The sequence below is a fragment of the Triturus cristatus genome, chromosome 10 (assembly GCF_964204655.1).
Source record: "Triturus cristatus chromosome 10, aTriCri1.1, whole genome shotgun sequence".
NCBI lineage: Eukaryota > Metazoa > Chordata > Amphibia > Caudata > Salamandridae > Triturus > Triturus cristatus.
In genome coordinates, this window is record NC_140593.1 from 490078549 (window position 1) to 490105095 (window position 26547).

A 26547-nucleotide genomic window follows, 5' to 3' on the forward strand; every position below is an offset into this window, starting at 1 on the left:
AAACTAATAAGACAGGCCAGCTCCCCAAAGGGATTGACCTAGGCAGAAGGATGTAAGGCAGAGTAGGCCCTGCAACTTTCAAACCACTTCCCCAACTCTTCCTCGCCTGAAAGACTAGGTAGACTCTCCCAGCTTTGGCAGAAGTCTCCTGGCCTTTGGGCTGGGGGGGGCTTGTGTGAGAAAGTGGGTTTCTGTTGCAGTAACCCCCCCTTTTTTTTGCCTAATAGCTGATGCACTTTTCCTTGTTGTGCCCTGGGCTCCTGCCAATCAGGTGCCCAGGGCCTATGTTCCTTCCTTAAAACACACAAACTCCCAATTGGCAAACCCTGGCCACATGTCAGCCCCTGGTAAATGGTACCCTAGGTACCCAGGGCCTTGTGACCAGGGAAGGCCTCTAAGGGCTGCAGCACTCCTTGTGCCACCCTTAGAGGCCCTGTACCCTTACACACACACACTGCCTTTGCAGGCTGAGTGTCTGGGTGCAGGACAAAACAAAGAGTCGACATGGCACACATCTCTGTGTGCCATGCCCATTACCTATACTGCCAAGGCATATGTCAGCCACCCCTCTGGCTGGGTGCCTTATGCCTATGGTGTGGGCACAGGAGCAGGAGCCCTGTGCCCCTACAGTACCCAGGTCCATTCCTGGGCACTGTAAGTACAGTGCTGCCTTTTACAAGTACATGGTGCTGAGAGCTCGTCAAACACGAACTCCACAGCACCATAATGGCAACACTGAAGACTGGGAAGTTTGGTATCAAACTTCTCAGCACATTAAACCCACACTGATGCCAGTGTGGGATTTAATGTACTAAGCACCCCAGAGGGCATCTTAGAGATGCCCCCTTACAGCTAACCTACAATCCACGTCTGCTCTGAGGCTGCCCAGGCTGCCACACAGCAGACACGTTGCTGGACCCCTGGGTGGGAGAGCCCCTGCTCTCCCGGGCCTGCAACAATGCACATCCTGGGTGAGGTGAGAAATCTCCTCCCCCAGGATGAGCAAAGGGAAGCTTCAAAGGCATGCCGCCAGTTGGAGTTTCCCCAGGCCACTGCAACCCCCCCACTCTGGCAGGAAGCTTGTCCGGAAACCCCATACAAGGACAGGGGATGTGCCAGCCTGCCCACCCCACCCCTCAGGTGGGGGAGGCGAGGTGAAGCACATCTCCGGGCTCTCGCCATCTTGAAGATGGGAGGCCCTACCCTATCAGGATTAGGCTACTGCCCTCCTCCCACAGGAGAGAGGCAGGATAGGGGGTGTACCCACCCCAGGACAAGGACCCATTGGTCCCTGGCCTTCACCTACCTGTAACGCCCCTAAATCTAGTATTTAGGGGCCCCCTGAACCTTCCTTCCGCAGATTCCAGATAGAAACCTACAAGAAGAGCAAGAAGAAAAAAGACCTGCCCTGCAGCTGCTAAAAAGAGGAAGACACCAACTGCTTTGGCCCCAGCCCTACCGGCCTGTCGACCCTCGAACCTGCTCCTGCTCCAGCGCGGCATCTCTTGTGGCCAGCAACCTCAAAAACCCCGGAGGACCTGGCTACCTTTGACCTCTGATTCCCTGGGACTCCCATGAGTAGAGGCTCTACTCGAGAAACCTATTCCTAACTCCTGGCAGCAGCCCGGAACCGCGGACCCAACACACTCTGCACCAGCCAAGCCTGGCCAGTGCCGGAGTGGACAAAGACCCTGAGGACGACCCCACGGCGACTGTGACCCCGAGTCCGGCACCCAAGGACCCCCCTCGACATCCTGGACGAAGCCTGCAGCCTCAGAACCGAGTGCCACCCCAGCCGCGATCAACCAGAGGGTAAGATTCCCGACGTCAAAAGGCACCCCTGCACCCGGCGCCCTGCGGCCCCCTGTGCCCAATCCCGGGGTACCCACCTAACCTACAACTACCCAACTTACCCCTCGAAGTGGTGGTGGCACCGGAAACATCCTCGTCCCCGAGCCTGCAGCCTTTTTCCAAACCGGAACATTCCCATTGACTTTCATTGAGCGCCCGAAGGCTCAAAAGCACCCTGCACCCAGCCGCCCGAGTGGCCCTGGCAGTGCACTCTCTACACTAACTTACTTCCCCACTTGCCCTGAGTAAGTGACCAGGAGCCCAGCTCCCACAGACGCGTGGCTTGCCAGACAGCAGCCACCAACCAAGGCCCCCCTATCCCTCATAGGATAACATTGGGCCTAACTCACTCTGCACCCGGCCGTCCTGAAACCGCTGAGGGTGAACCAACTGTACCTACCTGACACTGGGGGACCCCTGAGTCTATGCCCGGAATTTCAACTCTGCCAGTCGAGTACTTACCCTTAAACCGCTAACTTCATTTTCCTCATAGGGTAACATTGACTGGCTTTTTCTTCAAAAATCTTCTAAGTGTGAACTTTTCAAAACTGTAAAAATTCACCAAAAATCAGCCAAGTGACAAAAACGAATTTACTCACCTGTTCCTGGGTGAGCTCCCAGTGCTGGATCTTGGTGCCCAGCCCTGACCCTGAAAAGTACTCACAACTATACTTACCTCTAACTCATTTTTCTCCCATAGGAAACCATTGTCTGCTTTTCTGTGAAATTTCTTCTAAGTGTCTATTTTTGCAAATTTGAAATATTCTTTTAAAATCGTACCATTTCTGCAAACGAAATTACTTACCTGTTTTTGATAAGGACCCCAGTCCTGGGTCTAGGCACCCAGTCCTGGATTACTAAAGTAACGATAAAGTACTCTACCTGCAATTTGAATTTCTTGCCATAGAGATCCATTGAATGTTTTCTGTGAAATATTTTCTAAGTGCTAACTTTTGAAATAGCTAAATATTATTTAAAAATCATTACAGTTATTAAGTCGACTTTCATCACTTGATTCTGAATACTGACCCCAGGCTGGTTCTAGGATCCAGACCTGGAATTCCAAAAGTAATCTGAAAAGTAATTTATTACAAATAACCTGAATTTACCATTGAGCTCAATGCATTGTTATGTTTAGGAAATAGGATTGTTTATTGCAACCAACTGTGACTGTTTACACAAATTTATTGCTTGAAACAAAAGTATTTATATTCAACCTCTCATTCTGAGAAAGTATATTTTTACCCCCTTTGTGGTTCTAAAAATAAAACAAGCATATATTTTATATATACAAATCATTGGCCTAGAGTTCAGTTATTGAGTGTGTGAAACCATTTGCTGACTGAGTGTGTACAATAAATGCTTTACACTGTCCTCTGGTACTGCCTTACTGCTCGACCAAGCTACCACTTTTGAGAGTAAGGTCATACCTAACTTTGACCTCTATCAGCCTCTGGGGGACTGTGGACTCTGTACACCCTGTACCTATTAGGGAACAGTATATACAGAGCCACTTTCTCACAGATACAGAAAAAGCTAGCCAGCCCATGTGTGCCCACCTCTGCCAACTCCACCCCTCAGGTGGGGGAGGAGAGGTAAAGCCCACTAAACAGTGCCTGCCATCTTGCAGATGGCAGGCACTCCCCAATCAGGATTAGGGATTGTGCTCACTCCCCACGTGAAGCGAGCACATCAAGGATGTAGTCAACCGTAGGTCAGAAGCCCATTGGCTACTGACTTAGAGACCCCTAAAACACCCCCTAAATACAGTAGCTAGGGTGCTACCCTGAATCAAGAAAGCAGACTAGAACCTGCAACAAGAAAAGAAGGAGGACCGAACAACCATGCTGAAGCAAACAAGAGAAAGACGCCCACAGACTTGGCCCCAGCCCTACCGGCCTATCTCCACCTCGAACCTGCTCCAGCGAAACCCTGGTGTGTCCTGCAGCCAGCAACCTCAAAAACCCTGGAGGACCTGCCCTGCTTTCAACTCCAAAGACTGTCTCCTGTGAACACCGGAGTCGTTCATCTGCAACCTCAGGCTCCGGCCAGACACCGCGGATCCGCCCCACTCAGCACCCGCCGTCCATGGCCCGAGCTAGAGTGGGCAAACACCATGAGGAGGTCCCCCCGGCGATCCTAACCAGAGATCCGAGACCTGCCTCAAGCCTCCAGCTGACGCCTGCAGCCTAAACCCGGAAGGTCCCCCCAACCCCAACTAGGAGCTGGTAAGAAGATCCGACCCCAAATGGCACCCCTGCACCAGATGCCCCACTGACCTTGGGTGGCCAAACCAACGGTGCCTAACCAACCCCCAACTTCCCTCTCGAAGTGGTGGTCGCACCCAGAAGACCTTCGTCCCCGAAACTGCAGAGCATTATCAAACCGGAGGTTCCCCATTGTAAACAACAGGGAGCCTGACGCCGAAACAGCACCCTGCACCCGGCCACCCTAGTGCAGCGGAGGGTGCACCTTTGGTGTTATTTTGTATCCCTATTTGCCCAGACTTAAACCCAGGAACTTTGCTCCCACAACCAAGTGGCCTGCTAGTCAGTAGCCACCAACCGGAGGCCTCCTATCCCCCATTGGATAACATTGGGCCTCAGCACTCTGCACCCGACCGCCCTAGTGCCGCCGAGGGAGTAACAAGAGTGCATCCCTGACCCTGACCCTGCCCCCCCCCCCCCCCCCCCGAGTCTACCCCCAGAACCTCAACTCCCACTACCAAATACTTACCTTAAAACCGATAGGATAACATTTGACTTTTTCTTGGAAAACTTAAGAAATTCCTTAAAATTTTACTATTCAACAAATACGATTTTACTTACCTGTTTACAGGAAATGTCCCAAAGTAGTAGAAAAATAATCTAAAAAGTAGCTTACCTGGTATTTTACTGAAAAGCCCATTCAAGTTTATGTACTGTATTTACAAAGCATTGCATTTCTCTGCAAACAATACTGTAAGTCAAAACAAAGTGAATATACCATTTCAATCCATATTGTATTTCAATTGTATAGTTACTGCAATGTACTTATCACTTACCTGTGCCAGGCTTGCTTGGTTCCAGGAAATAAATTAACTAAAAAAATATTTTTATACAAAAACAATTGGTCTGAAGTTCAGTCTTTGAGTGTGTGAATTCATTTGCTGAGCGTGTACAACAAATGCTCAGCACGTCCTCTGATACTGCCTTACTGCTTGACCACACTAGCACAAATAGAGAGTGAGATGCTATCTAACTTTACCTCTGGTTACCCTTGGGGTTCCACTGGACTCTGCACACTATACCTCACTTTGGTATAGTACATACAGAGCCAGAGTTCTACACTTGCCAAACACTAAGTCTTTTCACTCAATAAAAATAAAAAGCCAGTAGGCGGTTTCAAATTTAGTAAGGTTTTCTTAATAGACTGTACAATAAAGACAGAGGAAACCTGTGCATCTCACATTGTTTTGCACAAAGTTATCAGGAGACTGTTCAAGTAAGTTACATTTATATACACACACACGCACCCTCCAAGCGGAAAAACAGCCATGGAACAAAACAACTGAAGCTTAACAATTATGAAATGGTCCTTCTGTAAATGAAAAAAATACTTGACGCACCTGCCAACGCAGGTACTTGTAATCCATGTGACCCACAAACAACGACTTGGTTGTAAAGGCATAAGGCTGCACTTCAACATCAGCTCTTGTCACCTGAAAAAGAAGCAGTTCAGATTCTATTGCTACTTGGAGCTCACGGAAACTCTGAAACACTTCAGAGACAAAATCATAAGATCGAAAATGCCACATAGCGAACCATTAAGATTATTCACTTCTCCAAAATGAAGGGTGTAAAAATGACAGTTTTCACATGATTTTAGTCCGCATGTCACAAACATGAAAATTGTTACTCTCCTGCTAGATTTACTTGGATGTTCTAGCAAGTACTCATCTGCCAGGTGTTTCAGAATAATTTCCACTTGATGTATAAATTAAAATAGACAGTTGCATAAACAATACATAAAATGCAGTTCAAAATCCTAAGCCTAATTTGAGCATTTTCAAAGTTTTTACTATTTGAGAAAGTGTGCTTTCTGTCAAGGAAAAGCCATTACCCTTAAATAGAAATTAAGAATGACCAGTTTATAAATCTACTGAATAAAAACAAAACATGAAAAAACCTTGAAAATATTCATTAAAGTACATGCCACTGTAAACTCTCAAGTAAATACAAAAATAAATTTTTGCATCAGAAAAATATTAGCAACAATGTTGGACACAATCACTACTTCCAAACAAATATTCAACACCAACCTTATTTATGAAGCTAGATTTTCCAACGTTGGGGTAGCCACACAAGAGAAGAGTTCTAGTGTTGGGGTCAATAGTAGGCAGACGGGACAGATGTTGACGCACTATGAACAAACAAGTCCAACAGAAGCATCATAAATCTTGTAGACAAAATATACATACATCCTGGTGGCATGGCCAAGGACAGTTTCATACATCTTACATAACACATAACAAGTTTATCATACAGCATATGTAGCCTGTAGGCCACTAAAAATACTTATTTCCAACAAGAATGAATTAATTGAGTGTCAAGAGAAATTCTGCTGTCGACAGAAAACTGTCCATTCGATGCTCAACAATTATTGAGTAAAAGTACTGAAGCATGCATTTGACAATGTAGGAAGCTGAGAGTTGGTCATTACGAACTACACAGTACCATAATGGATTTACTGAAAACTGGGAAATTTGGTATCAAACTTCTCAGCACATTAAACCCACACTGATGCCAGTGTCGGATTTAATGAAAAATGCACTAAGAGGTAATCTCAGAGATGCCCCCTGAAAAACGATCAGCCTCTGGTAGGTCTCCTGACTGGTACACACCAGTCTGCCACCACGAGACTTGTTTCTGGACCCCTGGGGTGGGAGCCTTCGCTCCCTGAGCCCAGAAACAAAGCCTTTCCTGGGAAGAGGTGGTCACACCTCCCCCAGGCCAGGAAGAGCTATCGGTGGCAGGGGAGTTTCAAAGGACTTGCCGCCTTTGTAATGTGACCCCCAGCCTCTCCTGCTATCAGGAGCAGGCCTCCTTCCTGTCCCACCTCCTTTTCGGCAGGAAGACAGGCAGGAAAAATTAGCCAGCCCAAAAGGTGTGCCCACCTCTGGCAACCCCACTCCTCAGGTGGAGGAGAGGTTAAGCCCACTCTTCAGTGCCGGCCATCTTGATTATGGCAGGCACTCCCCAATCAGGATTAGGGATTGCCCTCACTCCCCCAAGTGGGGTGAGCACCCCAAGGGTGTAGTCACCCTAAGGTCAGTAGCCCATTGGCTACTGACTTCGAGACCCCTAAAATGCCCCGTAAATACAGTATTTAGGGGGCAGCCCTGAACCAAGAAGGGGGATTCCTGTAACCTATGAAGAAGGACAAAAGCAGACGCCCAGCAGAGGAGACTGCAGAGAACAACTGACTTGGCCCCAGACCCACCAGCCAGTCTGCATTTTCCAGAGATGCTGCGCCGGAAGTCGCCCTGTCCTGCAGTCTGCGACCTCCAGAACCCTGGGAGGACTGACTGCCTTCAACGAAGACCGGATCTCCTGTAAACTACAGCTCTGTTCAAAAGAAACAGCCAAGAAAGACTCCGAGCCTGCTGAGGACAAAGAAACCAGACGCCTGGAACCACAACTGCATCCAACGCCTAAGGCCCGAGTGGCCCACTGGTCCCCCGTCGCTCCAGAGTCCGAGTCCACCGTGGGTTGACCCTTCCAGGACTCCCAGACGTCGCCTGCAGCCTCTGCACAGAGACCCCCCCTCTCCCCCAACCGTGAGTGGCCCAGTAAGGTGAAATCTGACCTCAAAAGACACCCAGGCATCCAGCCGCCCTGGAGAAAAGAACCCGAGGTGCACCTACGTCCCCGAGCCCTCCAACTTACCTGCCCAGATGTTGGTTGCTCCCAGAAGTCTTCCTGGACCGAGCCTGCAGCTAAAAACCAAAACCGAGAATCCCCATTGAAAACAACAAGGCAACAAACGCCATATCAGCACCCTGCACCCACCCGCTGCTGCGGGTGAATCATATGTGCTAACTCGGATCCCCATTTACCCTGAGCCTAACATTAGAAGCTTTGCTCCCACAACCTTGTGGTCTGCTCAAGAGCAGCCACCAACAGGAGGCTCCCTATACCCCATTGGATAACACTAGGACTCAGCACTCTGCAACCGGCCCCCCCTAGTGCCACCGAGGGCGTTTCAAGAGTGCATCCTTGACCCTAGGGGAACCCTTGTTCTTACCCCAGAAACTCAACCCCAAAGACCGAGTACTTACCTGTTAACCGATAACTTCATTTCTCTATATAGGAATACATTGACTGTTTTCCCTTGAAAAATGTTTTAAGTGTGGAGTTGATTTGTATGAAAACCTGAAAGATAAACTGTACAAAATTGATTTTACTTACCTTTTCTCTAGGAAATGTCCCAGTGTGATATCTATGCATATCACACGGAGTAGAAAAAGTACCTTAAAAAGTAATCAGAAAAGTGACTGAAGAGCAATCTGAAAAGTAATTTTGACTTGCCTCTTTGTCAATTGCATTTGAGCCTGCATTAAATTGTGGGACACTGCATGGGATTTTGCAAAGCATTTATTTAACTTACCTGTGCCAGGCTTGGCTTGGTTCTAGAAATAAAATAACTTAATATTTTTGAACAAACAAAATTGGTATGAGTTCAGTCTTTGAGTGTGTGACATCATTTGCTAATTGAGTGTGTACAACAAGTGCTTAACACTACCTCTGATAAAGCCTTACTGCTCACCCACACTAGCACAAATCGAGAGTAAGGTGCTATCTATTTTCACCTCTGCCTGCCTTTGAAGTTCCACTGGACTCTATGCACACTATACCTCATTTTGGTAGGCCAGCTTCCTACAGTAGGTTCAGGGCGACTAAGGAATAGTAGGTTCAGGGGAATGAGGCTTTGTTTAGAGCATGCCTTATATCACAGCAAATGACTTTCCTGAAGAAGACTGTGCAACAAACGTCATGTCTTGGCCTTGCCAAGATAAAAGATTTGAACAAGGTTCCCAAATTTGCACGCCTTGCGGACTGGCAGTAGTTCACGAATTACACGCAGGAAGCACTGGAGACCGTGCTTTGCAATGGCACATACAGTTCATCGGGTACCAATCATGGGGTTGGTTAGTGTGGCCCTTTAGACACTAACAGATGTCTGGCACGTTTCATGGGTGACACAAGTGTTTAAGATAAACAGACCGGACCGATGTTAAACGCAAATAACATTTGGGGTGGCAACCACACAGTGTTGGGAAGTTGTGCCTTGATTGGCTAAAGACCTCAACATTGTCTCAGGTGAAACAATGCTGGAGCAGAGTTTTCTGTTGAAAATTTATCGGGTTTTGAAGCTCTAGTTTGTCTATATGTTGTAAAATAAAATTATTAATTTTTGACTATTAATTATTTGTTTTGTGTGAAATTCTGACTAACCAATACGAACTAACAGGAGAAAACTACACGTGGGAATGCATTCATGTTGCTTATTAATAATGTGCAGGTTTTATTAAATGGATGTTGCTGAGTGTTGTTTGTTTTAAAGCACAAAACGCTTTTGAAATGTGTACTAATGCTTTTCTGTGTTGCAAAGGCTAGATAATTACATACACATAAGGGTATTAGTGGGGTTAACACTGTTTAATCACTATGCTGTGGTAACGTTGTTTTTGTCTCTTTTAATTAAGATGGTCTGTTTTGGCCTATCGTAAAATGGCTGTCGTTTAAAGCCTACATTCGAGTGATGAAATTTTGATGAAAAGGCCTTGCTGAACCTGGTCGAGAGTCATCTGACCACAGTCTTCGCCTGGTTAAAAAGTTTTCCGTGAGGACAGCAGCCCTGGGCGAGAGTCCAAGTGTCCTTGGAGGACAAGGGAGCCACAATGAACTTTGTGATTATAATGCTGGTTCCGAGGAAATGTGAACGTGAAAGAAACATTTGCAAATTTGAGTTTCCTTCTTCCGTCTTTTTATTTTTGTGATTTTTCTGAGCGGAGATTTTTCCAAATGTAGCGATGCTACATCCTTTCTTGCTCGCTCTGTTCAGCGGTTCAGCGGATATCTAAAACATTTTATGTTGCTTTCTTTTGTTAAATTTCCTATAAGTATTGTTAGCCTAGAGAGGGTCTGAGGCCACTTCTTCCCAAACTTGCGTTGGTGAGGATCGATGCTGTGAGGACGGCGACTTGGGAGACTTCTACTGAGAGACCTGTCCTGACCCATTTATGACATTTAGCTAGAATAGGTAATTATGAGAATAATGATTTTGCTTTTGAATTGATTTACCTTTGAACTAATTTTAGATAAATTACCACAATTTTGAATTATTGTGTTGGTGATTATTTCTTGTCAATTATTGAGTATTCTATTTTGATTATTGTGATTATTATTGTTTGAATCATGACTCAAGATAGTGTCAATTAGGTCTTATCGACCTTGGTGCAGATGCAGGGTGTTTAGGAGGTTTCTTTCTACAGGTTCAGTGTTGATAGAGTAATTGAGTATATGTTAGTGAAATGGGCCCAAGTGTATGATGAGTGTATGTGCGTGTATCTGTGAAATTACTCTATCTGTGGAAGTAGGGAGAATTTGTATGCCTTGATCTGGAGCAATTTCCTGGTAGCAGAGGATGGTTATTGATGATTGTCTTGATCTGATTAGATTGCTTGTACATTGGCTTTTTGATTTATTGATTATTGATTAATGTTGGTATATGTACTAATACTATATGTTGGAGTCGTCATGTTGAGTTCTATGTAGTGCTTCTGGAACTTGGGAGCTGGTAGCAGTACCGTAGTAGGGCAGAGGGAAGTATATACTGCTCTCGGGAAAAACGGGATTGTTGGTCCTGTACGTATGCAGGAAAAACGTGTGACAATTGAAGTTGCGCGTCACATTGTCTGGGTTCGGAATCAGTGACATCGTCGTGTGTTACTATTAGGGATATATTTCTGGTATAAAAGGAGTGTGTATGGTAGCGAAGGTTATCTATGAAACTCTGGTCTTAAGTCCCAGGGATCCGTAAGGTTCACCGTTAAAGCTTATTGCGGGAGAAGTAATAGATATTCTCTGAGCTTGTCTGAAGGACTGGGCAGAGGTAAACACTGCTTGGTTAACGTGTGTTATAATTCTGTAGTGGGAAAGACTGTTCGCTGTTCTCGGGAAAAGCAGGATTCTGTGTGTATGTACTATATTTTCTTGTATGAAAGTACGTGAATGTATGAGCATTTAGTTGATTGTAAGACTCTTTGGAGCAGTCCTAGAGGAAACAGTTAATGGATGCATGTTAGAAGGGCAGAGTAGAGGGATGTGCTACTATGTCAACGAGAGTATTAATTCCGTAGTGGAACAGAAGTAAGTGCTGTTTCAGGGAAAAGACGGGATTCTTGTGAAATAGATTTTCTTTACTATTCTGTGGTTAGCGAAGCAGACAATGGAGATGTTTAGATGTTGTAACTAATAGATTTTGTAAAAATTTGACACGAAGTCTACTGAGAAGATTTTGTAAAGGAGGGGTAGACGAGTGACAAGAGACAGGAGCATGAGAGACTGCAGCGACTGCTGACGTCATTGAGACCGCGCTCTGATTGGGTAGTAGATCAGAACAGTGCTCGCGCTGAGATTGGTGCGTTAGTGTGAGCCGCGCAAGGATTGGAAGGAGTACAGGGTGACGTAGACGCTCCAGGATTGGTGCGTTGGTGTGAGTCGCGCTGTTATTGGATAAAACATCGTACTATTCAGTTGTATTACGGAAGGGATTAGAAAGTTTGGTAAAAGCTAAAATGTATTACCAAGAAGAGAAAAAGAAGAAATCTTTGTTTGGAAAGATTAAAAATTGGTTTGACAAGGATAAAGATGTTAAAACAAGAGAAGGTGAATTGTTACCTCCAACGAAAACGCCTGCATCCTTCATGGCTGCGAAATATGGGTATCATACCTGTATATGGTTGGAGAATTGGGTTAGGTATACTAAAGAAGATGGTGTTCTAGCATTCCCAGAACATGGTTCATTTAATCTGGCCGTGTTAAGAAATTTACGGGAAAGGATGTTGTGTCTTGACCCAAGACCAAGGCCGACACAGTTTGAGGCTTTAGTGGAATGGGAAGAGGAAGTACATGAGCGAGAAAAACAAAGGTCTGGAGGTAATTATAGATACATGTTTGGGAGAAAACATGATCGTGAAACTCATCATGATCGAATGAAGAGATGGCGAGATGCTAGTATGTCAGAGGGATTATATCCTATGAGAACAGTTGAAGAGAAGGGTACAGAAAGGGTTCCTGAGGCAGAAGTGAAAAGATATGGAATTAATGAATATGAGGATGAGGTCTTGAATGACATGATGTACAAGAGACCACCTCCATATAGACCAGAACCAGAAGAGAGCACACCAGTTGTTTCTCCGATAAGAGATACATTGCGTATCATTGAGACAGAAATTGTGACACCTGAGTTAAGAAGTGGTAATCCTTTCAGGGAAAAAGAGAGAGAGAATAGAAGTGGTGATGAGAATACGAGAGAATTAGCCAGAACTACATCAGAGCTGACTGAAAAGATTAGAGAGCTGACAAAGAATTTAGAAGCTGTTACGGTGCCTGTAACCATAGGTCCGGTTATGCCTGTTTTTGAAAAGCAGAGGACGGGTGAAAATAGTTTGGTGGTTCCATATGTTGGGAATAGATTGACAAGTTTGGCTGGTCCCTCAGGAGACTCAGGAAAAAGGACAGAAAATGATGATTTGAGACAATCCAGACATGACACATGTAGTGAAGGATTAGAGGTACAGTCTAATTCGAGATTGGATGCTAGTGATGCTAGTTGTTCAGGGATGCCAATTTTAGAACCACAGAAGAAAGTGGTTCCAGTGAGAAAATCTACTGAAATAACAGCTGAAGATTTGAATGAATGGATGAGAGTTCTTCAAAAGAGGGATAAAGATTCACAGGCAATTGATGTGGCCAAGTTACGCGTAGAATTAGAGGAGCTTGTTGCAGGGACAATTCCTACAGAAATTCTCAAAAATCATCATGATGGAGAATTGTTGTTTATGTGCAAAAACATCACCTGGAGAGCTAAAAATACACATGACAGGTTAAGAGCAATAGCGAATGAACAAGGAGTTGACATTGATAAGGTGAAAGTCTTGCAGAGGTCTTACAGGATGGATTTTACGGACAAAGACATTGAGAATCTGAATGGTGCTGGTAGAACAGGACAGATTAAAGAGATGATCGCTTTATTGCGAAAATGGGGTGATGTAGAAAAATGGAAGGATAGGTGGTATAAGAAAAGGGAAGAATCAGTGGATAGGACTTATTCAGCATTTCCTGTAAGAGAAAAAGAGAAAACAGTGGATGCTTATCCTATGAGAGAAATACCTGGAGGAGGATATGTACATGTTCCATGGACCAGACAAGATATTTTGTCATTTACGAATGATTTCCCTCGACTGAGAGAAAAGCCCGTCGAGTGGTATAGGCAGGTAGACAGGTTTGTGAAATTGTCAAAAGTGCTGTGGATTGACCTGAATAGTCTGTTTGATATAATTGTTCCAGCAGACTTGTGGGCTGAGTGTAAAATAGTTGTGAGTTGGTCTACTGAGGAATATCCAAGAGATCAGAGAACAGGAGCACCAGATCCAGAGGTAATGAGGAAGTATGATCAGGTGATTGTATACCTGAAAAGTAAAGTTCCTCCAAAAGAAACAGACTGGGTTAAGATAGATCGAACACACCAGGAAGCAAAAGAATCAGTTCATGCTTTTTATGAGAGGCTGATACTGGCTTTTAAACAATTCAGTGGGGATGAACACCTGGGTGACAAGGATTTGAGTCATTTTGTATACAGATTTGTATATGGCCTGAGACCTGAGATTAGTGAGAGAATTCGTGAGCATACAGTGGACTGGCAGAGTAAGAAAATAGATGAGATTCTGAGACATGCAAAGTACTTCATTGATGAAATTGAAGCAAAACAGAGAAAGCTGAAAGAAAAAGCAATGTGGGCACAAGTGAAAGTTGAGGAAAAACAGGAAGCACAGTTGGTGGAACAGGCAAATAATCCAGGGAATAGGCCCAGATATGCAGGGAAAGGAAAAGGGAATCTTGAGGAAGCCAAAAAGAAGTTCCCGTGTCACAACTGTGGCCAACTGGGACATTGGAGATCTGAATGTACCAATCCACCATTAGCGAATAATGAGAGTAAAACATTAAATCAACAGGTGCAGAACGAGGGGAATAATCAACAGCAGCAACAACAGAAGGTTGTGAGACAGCAGAGTCAAGAGCCAAAACCGCCCTTGCCGCAGAATAGAGGGTCACAAAAGTACAATCAGGATTCGGGATTCTACAATGATGAGCAGGTAAACAAACCAAGGCGTTCTAACCAGGTACAACAGTACTTGTTAAAGAATGAAGGGAGTGAGTCTTAAGGTGATTATTGACGGTGCCGAGGAGCGGAGGAAGAGTGCATACTTGGTGCAACTCTAGAAATAGACCAGGCAGGACCATTTGTAGATGGGAAAATAAATGAAGAAAGTGTTACTTTTTTAGTAGACACAGGTGCGACGAGATCAACTGTCAGGTCAGCAGATATTAGAAATCTTCCTCTCTCGGATGAAGCAATCCAAGTAGTTGGTGTAGCCAATACACAAATCAAGACACGTCTTACTGAACCAGTAAGGGTACAAATAGGGAAATTTTCAGACATGCACAGATTCGTGGTCTGTGACACTAGTCCAGTGAACTTGTTAGGCAGGGACTTGCTATGTAAAATGAACTGTACAATTTTTTGTACGCCGGATGGAATAGCTTTTGAAACACCAGATGAAGATGTTTTGTACCGAATGACTCTAGAAAATAGAGAGAGTGAGTTGGTTGGTGCATATGCTGTGTTTGATCCGGAGGATTTGCCTCAAGAGCTGAGAGACACAGTGAAAAGGACAGTTTGGGATTTTACTGGAGAGGATGTGGGATTGATGAATAATGTAGATCCTGTGAAAATTGCAGTAAAAGAAGGAATTACTTATCCTAATATTCCTCAGTACAAAATGACACCAGAAATAATTGAAGGAATAACTCCTACTATTGAGAAAATGATCCAGCAGGGAGTTTTGAGAGAACTACTGAGTAGCCCGTGTAATTCACCAATAATGGGGCTAAAGAAACCCAATGGGAAGTTCAGGATTGTACAGGATTTGAGAAAAGTTAACAAAATTGTGGTGGCATGTTGTCCTATTGTGCCAAATCCGTCAGTGATTTTGTATCAGATTCCACATGATGCTGAGTGGTACACAGTGATTGATTTGTGTCATGCTTTCTTTTCAATTCCGTTACATCATGATAGCCAGCCGATTTTTGCATTTAGGTTTGGCCAGCGTATTTTAGCATGGTGTCGAATTCCACAGGGGTACACAGAGAGTCCTTCGATATTCAATCAGTTATTGAAAAAGTCATTGGAGAGTTTGATCATGCCTGAAAACTCAGTACTAGTGCAGTATATTGATGACCCGCTTGTGGCATCAAAGACACGTGAAGCTTGTGAAGTAGATACCATAGCTTTACTGAATCATCTGGCAGATGGAGGGTTAAAGGTATCTCCAGCCAAATTGCAATTTTGCAAGAAAGAGGTGCATTATCTTGGACACAATATTGAGAAAGGTCTGAGAAAGGTGACTGATGACAGGATCAGAATTATCAGAGAAATGAAAGCCCCAAAAACCCAGAGGGAAGTGAGAATGTTCCTGGGGATGGTGGGTTATTGTAGTCAGTGGATTAGTAACTTTTCTCTGATAGCAAGACCATTGATTAAGCTGACAAAAAGTGAGGTAAAAGACCCATTGGAACTAGATGGAGAACAGATGGCAGCATTTGAGGAGCTGAAGAATAGAATGTGTGAAGCCCCTGCTTTGGGTATGCCAGACTATGAAAAAGAGTTTGAGTTGTACTGCAGTGAGAGAAATGGATGTGCACTTTCAGTGTTAATTCAGAAGCATGGACTACTGAGAAGGCCTATTGCGTACTTCTCATCGACACTTGACCCTGTAGCTGTGGGTTTACCAGGTTGTCTGAAATCTGTAGCTGCAACATGTAGAAGTCTGGAACAGAGTGAGGGAATCATAATGGGATATCCTGTAAGGGTATTCGTACCTCATAATGTGGCAATTCTTTTGACAAGAAGCAGAACTCAGTATATGTCACATAGTCGGCTGACTAAATATGAGAAAGTCATTCTGGGAGCATCAAATGCGACTCTTGAGAGATGTGTGAATGTGAATCCAGCGACATTGTTGCCGGATATTGAAAATGTGGGTGTGAAGACAGAAGATGATCACAATTGTTTGGATGTGCTGGATTACTGTACAAAACCGAGACCAGATATAAGGGATCTTCCATTACTTGAGAGTGATCATGTGCTGTTTGTGGATGGATCATGTCTGAGGAATGATGAGGGTGTGCTGAGTGCAGCATATGCAGTGTGCAAGGTTTCAGAAGTGATGGAAGCATCACCATTGAAAGGAGTGAAATCTGCACAAGTTGCTGAATTGGTGGCATTGACGAAAGCTTGTGAAATTGGGAAAGATCTGAGAGTGACTGTGATGACTGATAGTCAGTATGGATTTGGAGTTGTGCATGATTTTGGCCAACTTTGGCTACAGAGAGGTTTCTTGACGTCGAGTGGGACTCCAATAAAGAATGCTGAAGTGATTGGAAAATTGCTTGAGGCAATACAGCTGCCTAAAGAATTAGCAGTTGTGAAATGTGCTGCTCATGGACAAGGAGATGATTTTGTAACACTTGGAAACAGATTTGCCAATGACATTGCACAGTATTGTGCTAAAAATAATCACTCGATTAATAGGGAACGAGAAGGGGAAATGTCTTTTGTTCTGTGATGTTCACTAATGTTCTAGAAACGTGGGATGAAGTGAAACAGTTGCAGGATGAGGCAGGAAAAGAAGAAAATAAAGACTGGATCAAGGCAGGTTGTGCCCCAAGAGAAACAGACCATGTTTGGGTCTATAGAGATGGTAGACCAGTCATGCCTAATTCCATGTTGTCGACAATGGCAAGGATGTATCATGGCCAGGGACATTTGGGAAGGGATGCGATGATCAGGTCTTTTAAACAGACTTGGTACAATGCAAAGTTCAGGACGATTGCAGAAAGCATTTGTCAAAGATGTTTGATTTGCCAGCAATTTAACACTGGGAAAAAGACAGTGGTGAGTCTGGGAACGATAGGTAGAGAAGGTGGTCCTTTCACGAGAATGCAGATCGATTTCATTGAAATGCCCCAAGTGAACAGATTGAGATATGTTCTAGTGGTAGTCTGCTTGTTCTCAAGATGGGTGGAGGCCTATCCGACTAGGAGAAATGATGGAATAACAGTGGCAAAGTTACTGTTAAGAGAGCTGATCGACCTTGGTGCAGATGCAGGGTGTTTAGGAGGTTTCTTTCTACAGGTTCAGTGTTGATAGAGTAATTGAGTATATGTTAGTGAAATGGGCCCAAGTGTATGATGAGTGTATGTGCGTGTATCTGTGAAATTACTCTATCTGTGGAAGTAGGGAGAATTTGTATGCCCTGATCTGGAGCAACAACACTTGTCCCCTCTCTCTGATGACATGGGACTAGAGGACTTTCTCCTAGGTCCTCGAAAACCAGTTAAAAGCACTTTTATTCGATATACAATAAGTTTGGAAGGTTTGTCAGCAGGAGGTTGCAGAGAGACTGCACAAGATTCACAGGCCAAATTTAGAAAGGGCTTTGGCCGCATTTGATAATGGTATGACCACCGTCTCGACTAGAATATACTATCTGTGTAACATTGCCTCGTTGGCCATAGACCTCATACAGGATGTCTACTCTACAACATGGCAATCACAGGTTGGGGCTATTATGTTACTGAGGTGGACACCCTATACACTTCACACCGGTCGCGTACCATGGCGACACCTTAATGCAACAAATCTGTTTTTACCTTACAATCTTACAAAACAGTAAAAAATAATAGCAAGGAAGAATGTGACACACACTATGTTACACACAGAGAAGTTAGAAAAATTACCATTCATTGTTGCCGAAACACCTTCCGTGGATTGGATAATCCACGGCTTTATTTCTCTGCCAATATCGACATTCCATTTTTAATAGTTTCCAACATCATCAAGTAGGCAGATATGAAGAGCTAGGGGAAGGGTATGTGCACGAGTCATGGATTACATCTTTCAGATTTCGATGTGAAGTTTTTCTTAGCGGCACGGACTGCGAGAGTACTTTAGTGTGTAGTGAAACGTTGCTGCACGGAGCATGTAATGAGTTTGTAGTTACAGTGTCTATCTGAAGGGTTCTCCAGCTGCTGTGATCAGTCTGCCTTTGAGGTTGCTCTCTAATGGGATCCATTTGATGTTGAACGATCGGAGCTGCTGCAGCATGAAACCGGGAATAGCCTATCTAGCGACTGTTTCTGAGATCGTAATGTGTTGTACGCAAGTATTGTTTCTGCCTGCCCATACAGTTAGGGAGGCAATGCTGTGGCTTTCGATTAAGCTTTCGAATGTGCACACTGACGCCTTATGCAGACTGAAAGCCGCTTTGTTCCAGAAATATGTAGCCTTAACATCTACAAGGAAGACGTGATCTTCAAGTTGCAAGGTCATCTTCTAAGATACAGTCGCTATAATGCAATAATTTCCACACCATTTCAGGGAGATGGGGCACAGCATTTTTAACATGTCTAATACAGCGGGAGTAGCACACTTTAAGATCCTTGGCTCTGATAGGGTTAGTACCGTACAGGCAGTCTTCGGAGTTATTCAATCATTCACACACCGTGCTTGGAAGGTCTTCTGTTGGGTCATGCTCCCGATTGTTGGGACTCTGATTTTATTTTTTCTGCTCCGCAGTGGATGTCCCATCATGAGGCCAAATAAAACTGGCATTTCCATGTGTCTTGTATCGTAAAATCATGATACAGCGTTTTGGCACACCCTTACTTCAGGAGATAAATGAACATAGGTTCTTTCCAGCCTGTATGGCTACACTGCATGCAAGCCATATTCCAGTGTCTTCTGTGCACTTTCAAGTGTGCTTTGGATGTGTGCTTGGGGACGCAATCAGTTCAGTCACCGGACATTGCCCTACTGATCGATCAGTTAACAGCCCATCTTTACTGTTGTCCATGGCACTTACAGTCACTCCTAAAAGCATTTTACAAGGCCTCCTGGGACGCTTCTGCTCCTGGTGGCCTGGAACTTGGCTCGACTTCAGAGAATTCGGCATTGGCTACTCCCCCTACAGCGGCTATGGCTGGGGGGGGGGGGTGGGGGGGGATGGGAACATATATGCTCGATAGCTCTGATTCGATGGGTGCCTGTGCGAACATCCTCTGCGGTAACTGGGAACAGCAATGTTTTGTCTACTTCTCAGAACATTTAAACAATCTGCCGTTTTGAGTCATAGGACACATTTTTTCATTTGTTTTTCTACAAAAAAAAAATTTGCTTTTTTATGCTTTAACTGAATTGTTTTTAAAAGTTTTATCTGGCATTCATTATACTTACAACCTTAAAGAAGCAGTGATTGTTTTACCTATTAGGGTTTTTTATATTTTACAGCCCATATGATTTAATGTTATTTGAGTTTCAATAGTGATAACTTTTTACACCTTCAGTCAAGGAGTGGGTGTTACGTGGCCCGGCTAGAAACAACACCATCATGCTCATGTTTAAGTTGCCTTATTTCTGAATCACAGCGACTACTGACATACAATCGTGGTTATGTCACTGCAGGATAGGATTCCCCGAAACTGCATTTGCTTACATTTCAACTTCAGAGGCACACTAACATGAAGCCTTGAACATTCAGTACGATGTATACAGTTCACTGCACAAATGTGACAGCTTATAGTTGCTCAGTAGGCAATGACGCTATCTAGCTAACAAACAATTGGTATATATGGTTATATGAATTCACTTCGTTAAAAATCAGAGGAGCACTCTGCTGAGGTCGCAGCAGGCCGGAATTACAGATCTGCTGATCCCCGTCACCTCTTTGAGGGAGGACATACAGCCTCAGGAGTTAGACCACCTGGCAGATCACCCACCCATGACCAAACTAGGTTAGGGAGGGAAAGGTAGGAGCACACTGCTTGATACTATACTACACTACGTACGAGTTACTTACCTTCGGTAACGATGCATCTGGTAGAGACACAGTCTAGCCGCAGATTCCTTAACTTAGAATATCCCCAGGCGTCAGACTGGATCCGGAAATTTTTTGCAGCAGCACCTCTGAGCGCGGGGGACGGCACCTCATGGCTCCGCCCCGATGTCATCCACGGACATGACTACAGCGGAACCATAGAAGTCCCTCCCGGTGCGCTGACTATCAGTTTTCTTCGGCGAAACTTTTCTGTGCCACAACACGGAGCCACTACCAAAAACTGTGAGAGTATGGAAACAGTGTGTGAAAAAAGATGAAAAGCAGTGAAACAATAAGAATCAAATAGTGAGAAACATTACCATAAGGGACAGTGACAAGCAATGGATACTGAAAACAATTGTAGAGAAGAGCGGAGTAGTGGTCTGAGAAGTTGCCCCGCAAAAACGAAGGCAATACCTTTCCCAGAGGCAAACGATACATTAAAAGAATGCCAAGGCAGCCGACAGAAAGCCTGCAATCAGAGATCTAATCGTTATAGGCAACAAAGACCTGAACCACAATATTAAAGACGATCCACCAAGGGTCGGCAACACTAGGCATGCTATATCCCCTGTAAGAGAACTATTGATCTGAGGCACAGTCAAAGAGACCCCACACCAATTGACTGTAGTAGAGTCAAAGACAAGAGACCCCAAAACAATGGAGAAGGTGGGAGGGAGGGAAGAACACTGGAAGAACCAGTGTGTAGGAATGTAGGAGGAGACATGAACCCTCCGACCCATCACGAGAATGGGAGTAGTAGAACAAGTTAAACAGAATGAATCATTCTCCCAAGGAGGGAGGATGAAAGAGGTCACCCCGCAGGAAGACAAAGCCACCCAGAAGGAGGCGAGTGAAGAAAACCCAACCCGAAAAGGTCCTCGCAGAACGGGGAGGATGGGTGGGCGTTAAGGAATCTGCGGCTAGACTGTCTCTACCAGATACATTGTTACTTTAGTTAAGTAACTCGTACATCTGTTGGAGACATCTAGCTGCAGATTCCTTAATTTAGAATGGATACCAAAGCCATACCCCATAGGAGGCGGGTCTAACTGAACCTCACCAAGTTCCAAAAGGAACCCAGTTGTCAACAAGTTGACTAAACATGGTGGGGGCAACAATGCCAGAGTGGCCAATACCAGACCAGAAAGCTCTGCAAGGAGCGACAGACAATGGGAGGCAAAAGCATCACAAGCCACCGAGGGGCGGCATGAAAGCCCATTAGTGTACACAGCGTAGAAAGTGAGCACAGAAGGGCAGTGCGGAACGAGAGCACCCAAAACTTCAGTAAAAGAAAAGGAAGTGATCATAGGAACGGAGGGATTCGCAGGATCCGACGGTTTCGCAAAAGAGAAGGGCCCAGAGAGAGGACAAGACGGTATGACAGAGTCCAAGCATACAGGTCGAACATGCACAACAGGGGAAGAAGCACTGTGGAAACGCACCAACTAGGACATTGGGGACAGCAGCGGTAGGATACTGACCATGCGCAGGAAGAGCCAACGTCACTAGAGACACCAGACTCGCCAGTGCGCAATCGCCCCATCACAAAAGACGTGTGAAAGGACGGACGTCAAAAAACAGAATGACATACAATCATGACTACAAAAAGCACATGCGGGTGACAGGACACAGGGCAGACCGTGTGTACCGCCAAAACCACACCAAGTAAAAAGAAAGGCACAAGGGAGTGCCGCAAGAATAGTCCAGATGTGAGATGCCTCACCAGGTATGTAACCTGTGAAAACGATCCGTGAAGCAAACACACAGAATGAATGACTGCACCCATGAAAAAACTATGGCAAGCCCACGGACACCGCAGCAAGGACGTAGTGTACATGACCCCTGGGTGTGTGCAAACTGCAGACAGAACCAACATCAGAAGAAGACTCAGTCAGAAAAGATGAATGGCATACAAGAAACAAGAGTGCACCATAGGTAGCAACAGCTGTTGTGCAGCAGAACCGGGCAGATAAAGTCCAGCGACACCAGCCACCCTGCAGGGAGGAGCCACAGTCCCCCGGGAGACAAACTGGAAGGTTAACCAGTACAGGGAGGAACCAGTACGAAACCTCCTTAGAGTTACAGAAATTATAGAGATGTGCACACAAGAGCATAAAGACAGCGAACATCCTGAAGAGAGCACCTCCACAGAGGTGCAGCAGTATATCGAAGTAGAAATATGCCAAAACTCCTGCTCGGATGGCGCAGGGGAACAGGAAAAAACCTGTGCCGGGAAAGGACCCGGGAAAACAAGGCAATGCAAGCGGCTAAGATGCCACCATGAAAGAAGAAAGTACAAAAAGCACTACCCACCACGGATAAAGGAGGGAAGAAGCAGGCAGCGCAGAAGTGTAAGGAAAGCGTCAGCCCTCCGTAACAATGAATACAGTAGTGAATAACCCCCGGACGCGCACAGAACATAGGAGAAGTGAACCGTGTCAGCCCTGCGTGCCTTGGTAAAGCGATAGGACCCCGACCAAGGCAGTCCACAGGTAGGACATCCGCAGCGGCAGAACCATGCAGAAATGAAAAGACAAGGAGGGGAGGCTGAAAGGACCCTCCTGGAAGAAAAATACAAGGTGCAACCTTAGAGAAAGTGAGTTAGTATCTGCACTTGCAAAGGAATGCCACGGACGAACCGCTGACTCCAACGGAGAAGCCACAGAGTGATGCCAACCGGTGGACCACATGAAAGAGAAAAAGACAACACTCACATCCACAGGGCAACGCCCTCCGAAAGAGACTCCACAGGAGCCTACCAAGCCTTATGTGTAAGGGAGGTAGCTACACAGTAACCAACAAATACCCCACATAGGGTAAGCGTAAACTCCAGCTAGGGGGCACCTCTTGAGCAGCAGGGGCTCATAGAGGATCAACAGAACAGAAGCAGCCGATCCGCTGCAAGAAAAGGATGCAAAAAACGGCGAGAAGCCGCCCAGACCACCTGGGTATTACAGCATGAACCCAGGGCCCAACACAACACTGTACAGGTAAGTAAGAGACCATAAAAGGATCTCAAATAACAGAACTTTATGGCAGGCTAGACAGGAGGCGGTTGACTGCTGAGTCCGCATGACTGTCAGAAAGGGATACGCTGTCAACCGGCAAACCCCGTAGACTCTCTCGAATATTTTCAGGAAAACCACCATCGCGCAGCCAGGCATGGCGGCGCAGAGCAACGGACCTGGCCGTTGCCCGACCCACAGAGTCGGTAGAGTCCGTTTTTTTTTGTATGTTTATTTATACTTTTTCAAAAATACAAAGCAGGCAGACAAAAGTACAGACAGGGTATCATTGCAAGTATACAGATGAAACAGGTATAGTAAAATTACAAAGATGTAGTCCCACTCCACCGAGTCGAACGGTTTTGTGGCGTCGAGGAATACAGCGGCTAGGGGTATCTTCAGGTCTATCGTATGAAGAGTGGAGAAGAGCGTGCAGAGATTATGTGAGGTCGCCCGGCCAGGGACAAAGCCAGCTTGGTCGGGGAGCACCAGCTTGTCCATTAATATGCGGAGACTATTAGCTAGAAATTTTGCAAGGATTTTGGTGTCAGCATTAATTAAGGATAGAGGTCTATATGAGTCGCAGCAATCTGCCGCTTTGCCAGGTTTAAGAAGGGACAATATCAAAGCTAGCCTCATGCAGGGGGGCAGGCAACCAAGTTCTAGTGCTTCATTTAAGACGATTCTTAGAATGGGAAGCAACTGGGCAATATAAGCTTTATAAAAATCTGCAGGGAAGCCGTCGGAGCCTGGGGCCTTTCCAGACTTCAGTGGCATTATTGCCTCGTGTCTTTCATCATTTTCAAAGGGAGCCACAAGGAACTCCCGCTGTGAGTCGCCCAGCCAACCCAGAGTGATATCCTGCAGGAAGGGGGTAAAATCAAGGGATTCAGCCCTGCAGGTGCTGTATAACGTGGCATAAAAGTTGGTAAAGGTGCACAGAATGTCCCGGCTGTCACTGTGTTGTACACCCTCCGAGTCGGTAATCGAGAACATAACTGACGAATCTAGGACGCTGTATCAGTTGCGCTAGCAGCCTGCCCGGGCGTTCGCCCTCACCATATTTACATGCAGTGTAGTATCTCCTGCGGAAGCGTGCCTCAGATTCAGCCATTTCTTTGTATGCCGTGAGGTTCTCTCTAAATGTGGAAAGGTGGTGACTCGAATTAGGTCCCCAAAGTTCAGCCTCTAGCGGTTTTAGTTCATTCTAGTTTATGAAGAGTACGGCGCAGATCGCGTAGAACTCCGAAGCTTTTGGCCATGCAAACCTGCGTATTGTGACCTTAAAAGCTTCCCACACCATCCCCACCGAAGAGACTGAATCAATATTGGTCTGGAAGAGGGAGGTAATTTCCTCTCCAATCTCCGCCCTGAATACTGTGTCGAGCAGGGGCGCAGCAGCAAGCCGCCACAGTCGAGGGGTGGACCGCATATTGGGAGGGGCAATAGGTATGAGCACTGGCGCGTGGTCTGAGTAAGTCCTGGCGAGGTGGGTGGCACGTTCGATCCAGGTAACAGCGCCACGGGAAACCACCCAGTAGTCCAGTCTGGCCCATGAGGCATGGAGAGCAGTGTAATGGGTACCCTCCCTATCCCCGGGATGAAGGTGGCGCCAAGCATCAGTGAGCTCATGGGCTGTAAGCATTCCCTGTAAAGTTGCTTGTGTTTTGGTGTAATGAATGGGGAGGGGGGTTAGCGTGGTGTAAAAATCCGGGTCGTCTGTGTTAGGGCCGTAGCTACACACTATCGTGACTGATTGAGTCCCAATTGTGCCCCAGAGTATACAAATACAGCCCATGTGATCTTGTTGTGTGCCCCTCAAGACGAATGGTGAGTTGCGCTTAACCAGGATTGCCACCCCCCTGGAGTATGTGGAGAAAACACGTGTCATGGCCCACTTACAAGCAAACGTGGGAGAACGGGAAGGGTCGAGGTGGGTTTCCTGCAGGACCGCTATGTGCACATGATGCCTGTCTAGGTGAGAGAGGATTTGCCTGCATTCCCGAGGATCCAGGATGCCTCTAACGTTCCAGGAGATTAAATGAAAATGTAAGGGCTCAGCGTGTTGCTGCAGGACAGGCTATGTGATCAAGGTTAAAAAATAGCCTGTGTAAGGTATAATACCATGTGTGTCGTAGTACAGAGTCTGTGCCCGTCAATTGGAGTAAAAAATAATACTAACTGAGAACGTAGCCACTCCTCCTTCCCCCCACCAACAGCGGCACCCCAAATGCGCCGGCAACACTACCATCACCCAACACAACGAACACATTGCAATAAGGAAATAGGCATTATGCAAAAAAGAGTGATCTAAGGGATCTCCCACGTGGGGGTACGCCAGTGTGAAACGAGTACCTCCCCCAAAGCTGTTGGTCAAGGGGGGGAGGGGTACTTGGCAAACGGGGTACGGTGATCAAACAACCGCCAGCTACATTCGAAAGTCATTTGAAAAAAAGAAGCAGCAGCAGTCAGGGAAACCATTCATACCAACATAAGTAATAGTAAGGTGCTCGCATGCAACAGTGAGATGATACAGTCAATGTGCATACAGCATCAGCACTTATCTGTGGTTTGAGAGAAGAGCGTGGTGGCGGCTTAAAACCAAGATAAGCAGGGTGCGGTGAGAGTGCATACGGCTTCATATCGCCCCCCAGAGCTCCCAGCAGCAGGGCCGGGACGACGGCAGGTCGGGTATGTCTCAGAAGTGTGAGGGCAAACGGCCCCTGGTCTAAGAAGCGCATCATGGAGAAAGAAAGGGGGAGGTCCATTTACGGCCAAAGAGGACAAAAGGATGAAGTTCAGTCAGCACTCAATGATGGCGATTGGGAAAGGCAATCCGGAGTCTCGTCTGGGTGTTTGTCTCGGTAGGTGATTCTCAAACGAGCTGGATACAGCAGAGCATATTCAATCTGGAGCTTGCGGAGATTTGCTTAGCCGGAAGAAACTTACAGTGGGCCTCCTGCACCGCCATCGTGAAATCAGGGTAGATTGAGAAACCGATGCCCTCAAATTGTAAGTTCTGGTGATCTCTGGCCAGCTTCAGCACAACGTCCCGATACCTGTAATTTAGGAGGCGTGCAATTATTAGCTGCGGGGTGGCTCCCGGAGCTGGGCGTGGGCCGAGGGATCAGTGTGCCCGCTCCACTATGAACTGAGAGGAGAAGGAGTCTGCTCCAAAGGTGGTGCGTAGGAGTCTTCGAGGAAGTAATCCATTCTGCCAGTATTCGTGCTCTCAGGGATACTGGTAACACGGATGTTGTCGCGCCGGCTTCTAGCTTCCAAGTCCTCTTTCTTGGCCGCGATTACCTTTAAGCGTTAATCCATCTGGGTCATTTGGCGGTGTATCTGCGAGGTGGTGTCCTCCCTATCTGAGATACGCTTCTCCGCCTCCTAAATACGCTCATCCTGAGAGAAGTGAAGTGTCAG

General features: G+C 45.9%; 1 protein-coding gene across 1 annotated transcript in view; it reads right to left on the minus strand.

Moving 5' to 3' along the window:
- Positions 1-26547, minus strand: part of GTPBP4 (GTP binding protein 4) — a 195012-nt gene that overhangs the window by 118045 nt on the left and 50420 nt on the right. The window contains exons 5-6 of the mRNA XM_085631911.1: positions 6152-6252; positions 5459-5551 (exon numbers count right to left, since the gene is read on the minus strand). Of these exons, the coding sequence (XP_085488037.1) occupies positions 5459-5551; positions 6152-6252 (194 nt within the window). The remainder of the gene's footprint in view (positions 1-5458; positions 5552-6151; positions 6253-26547) is intronic.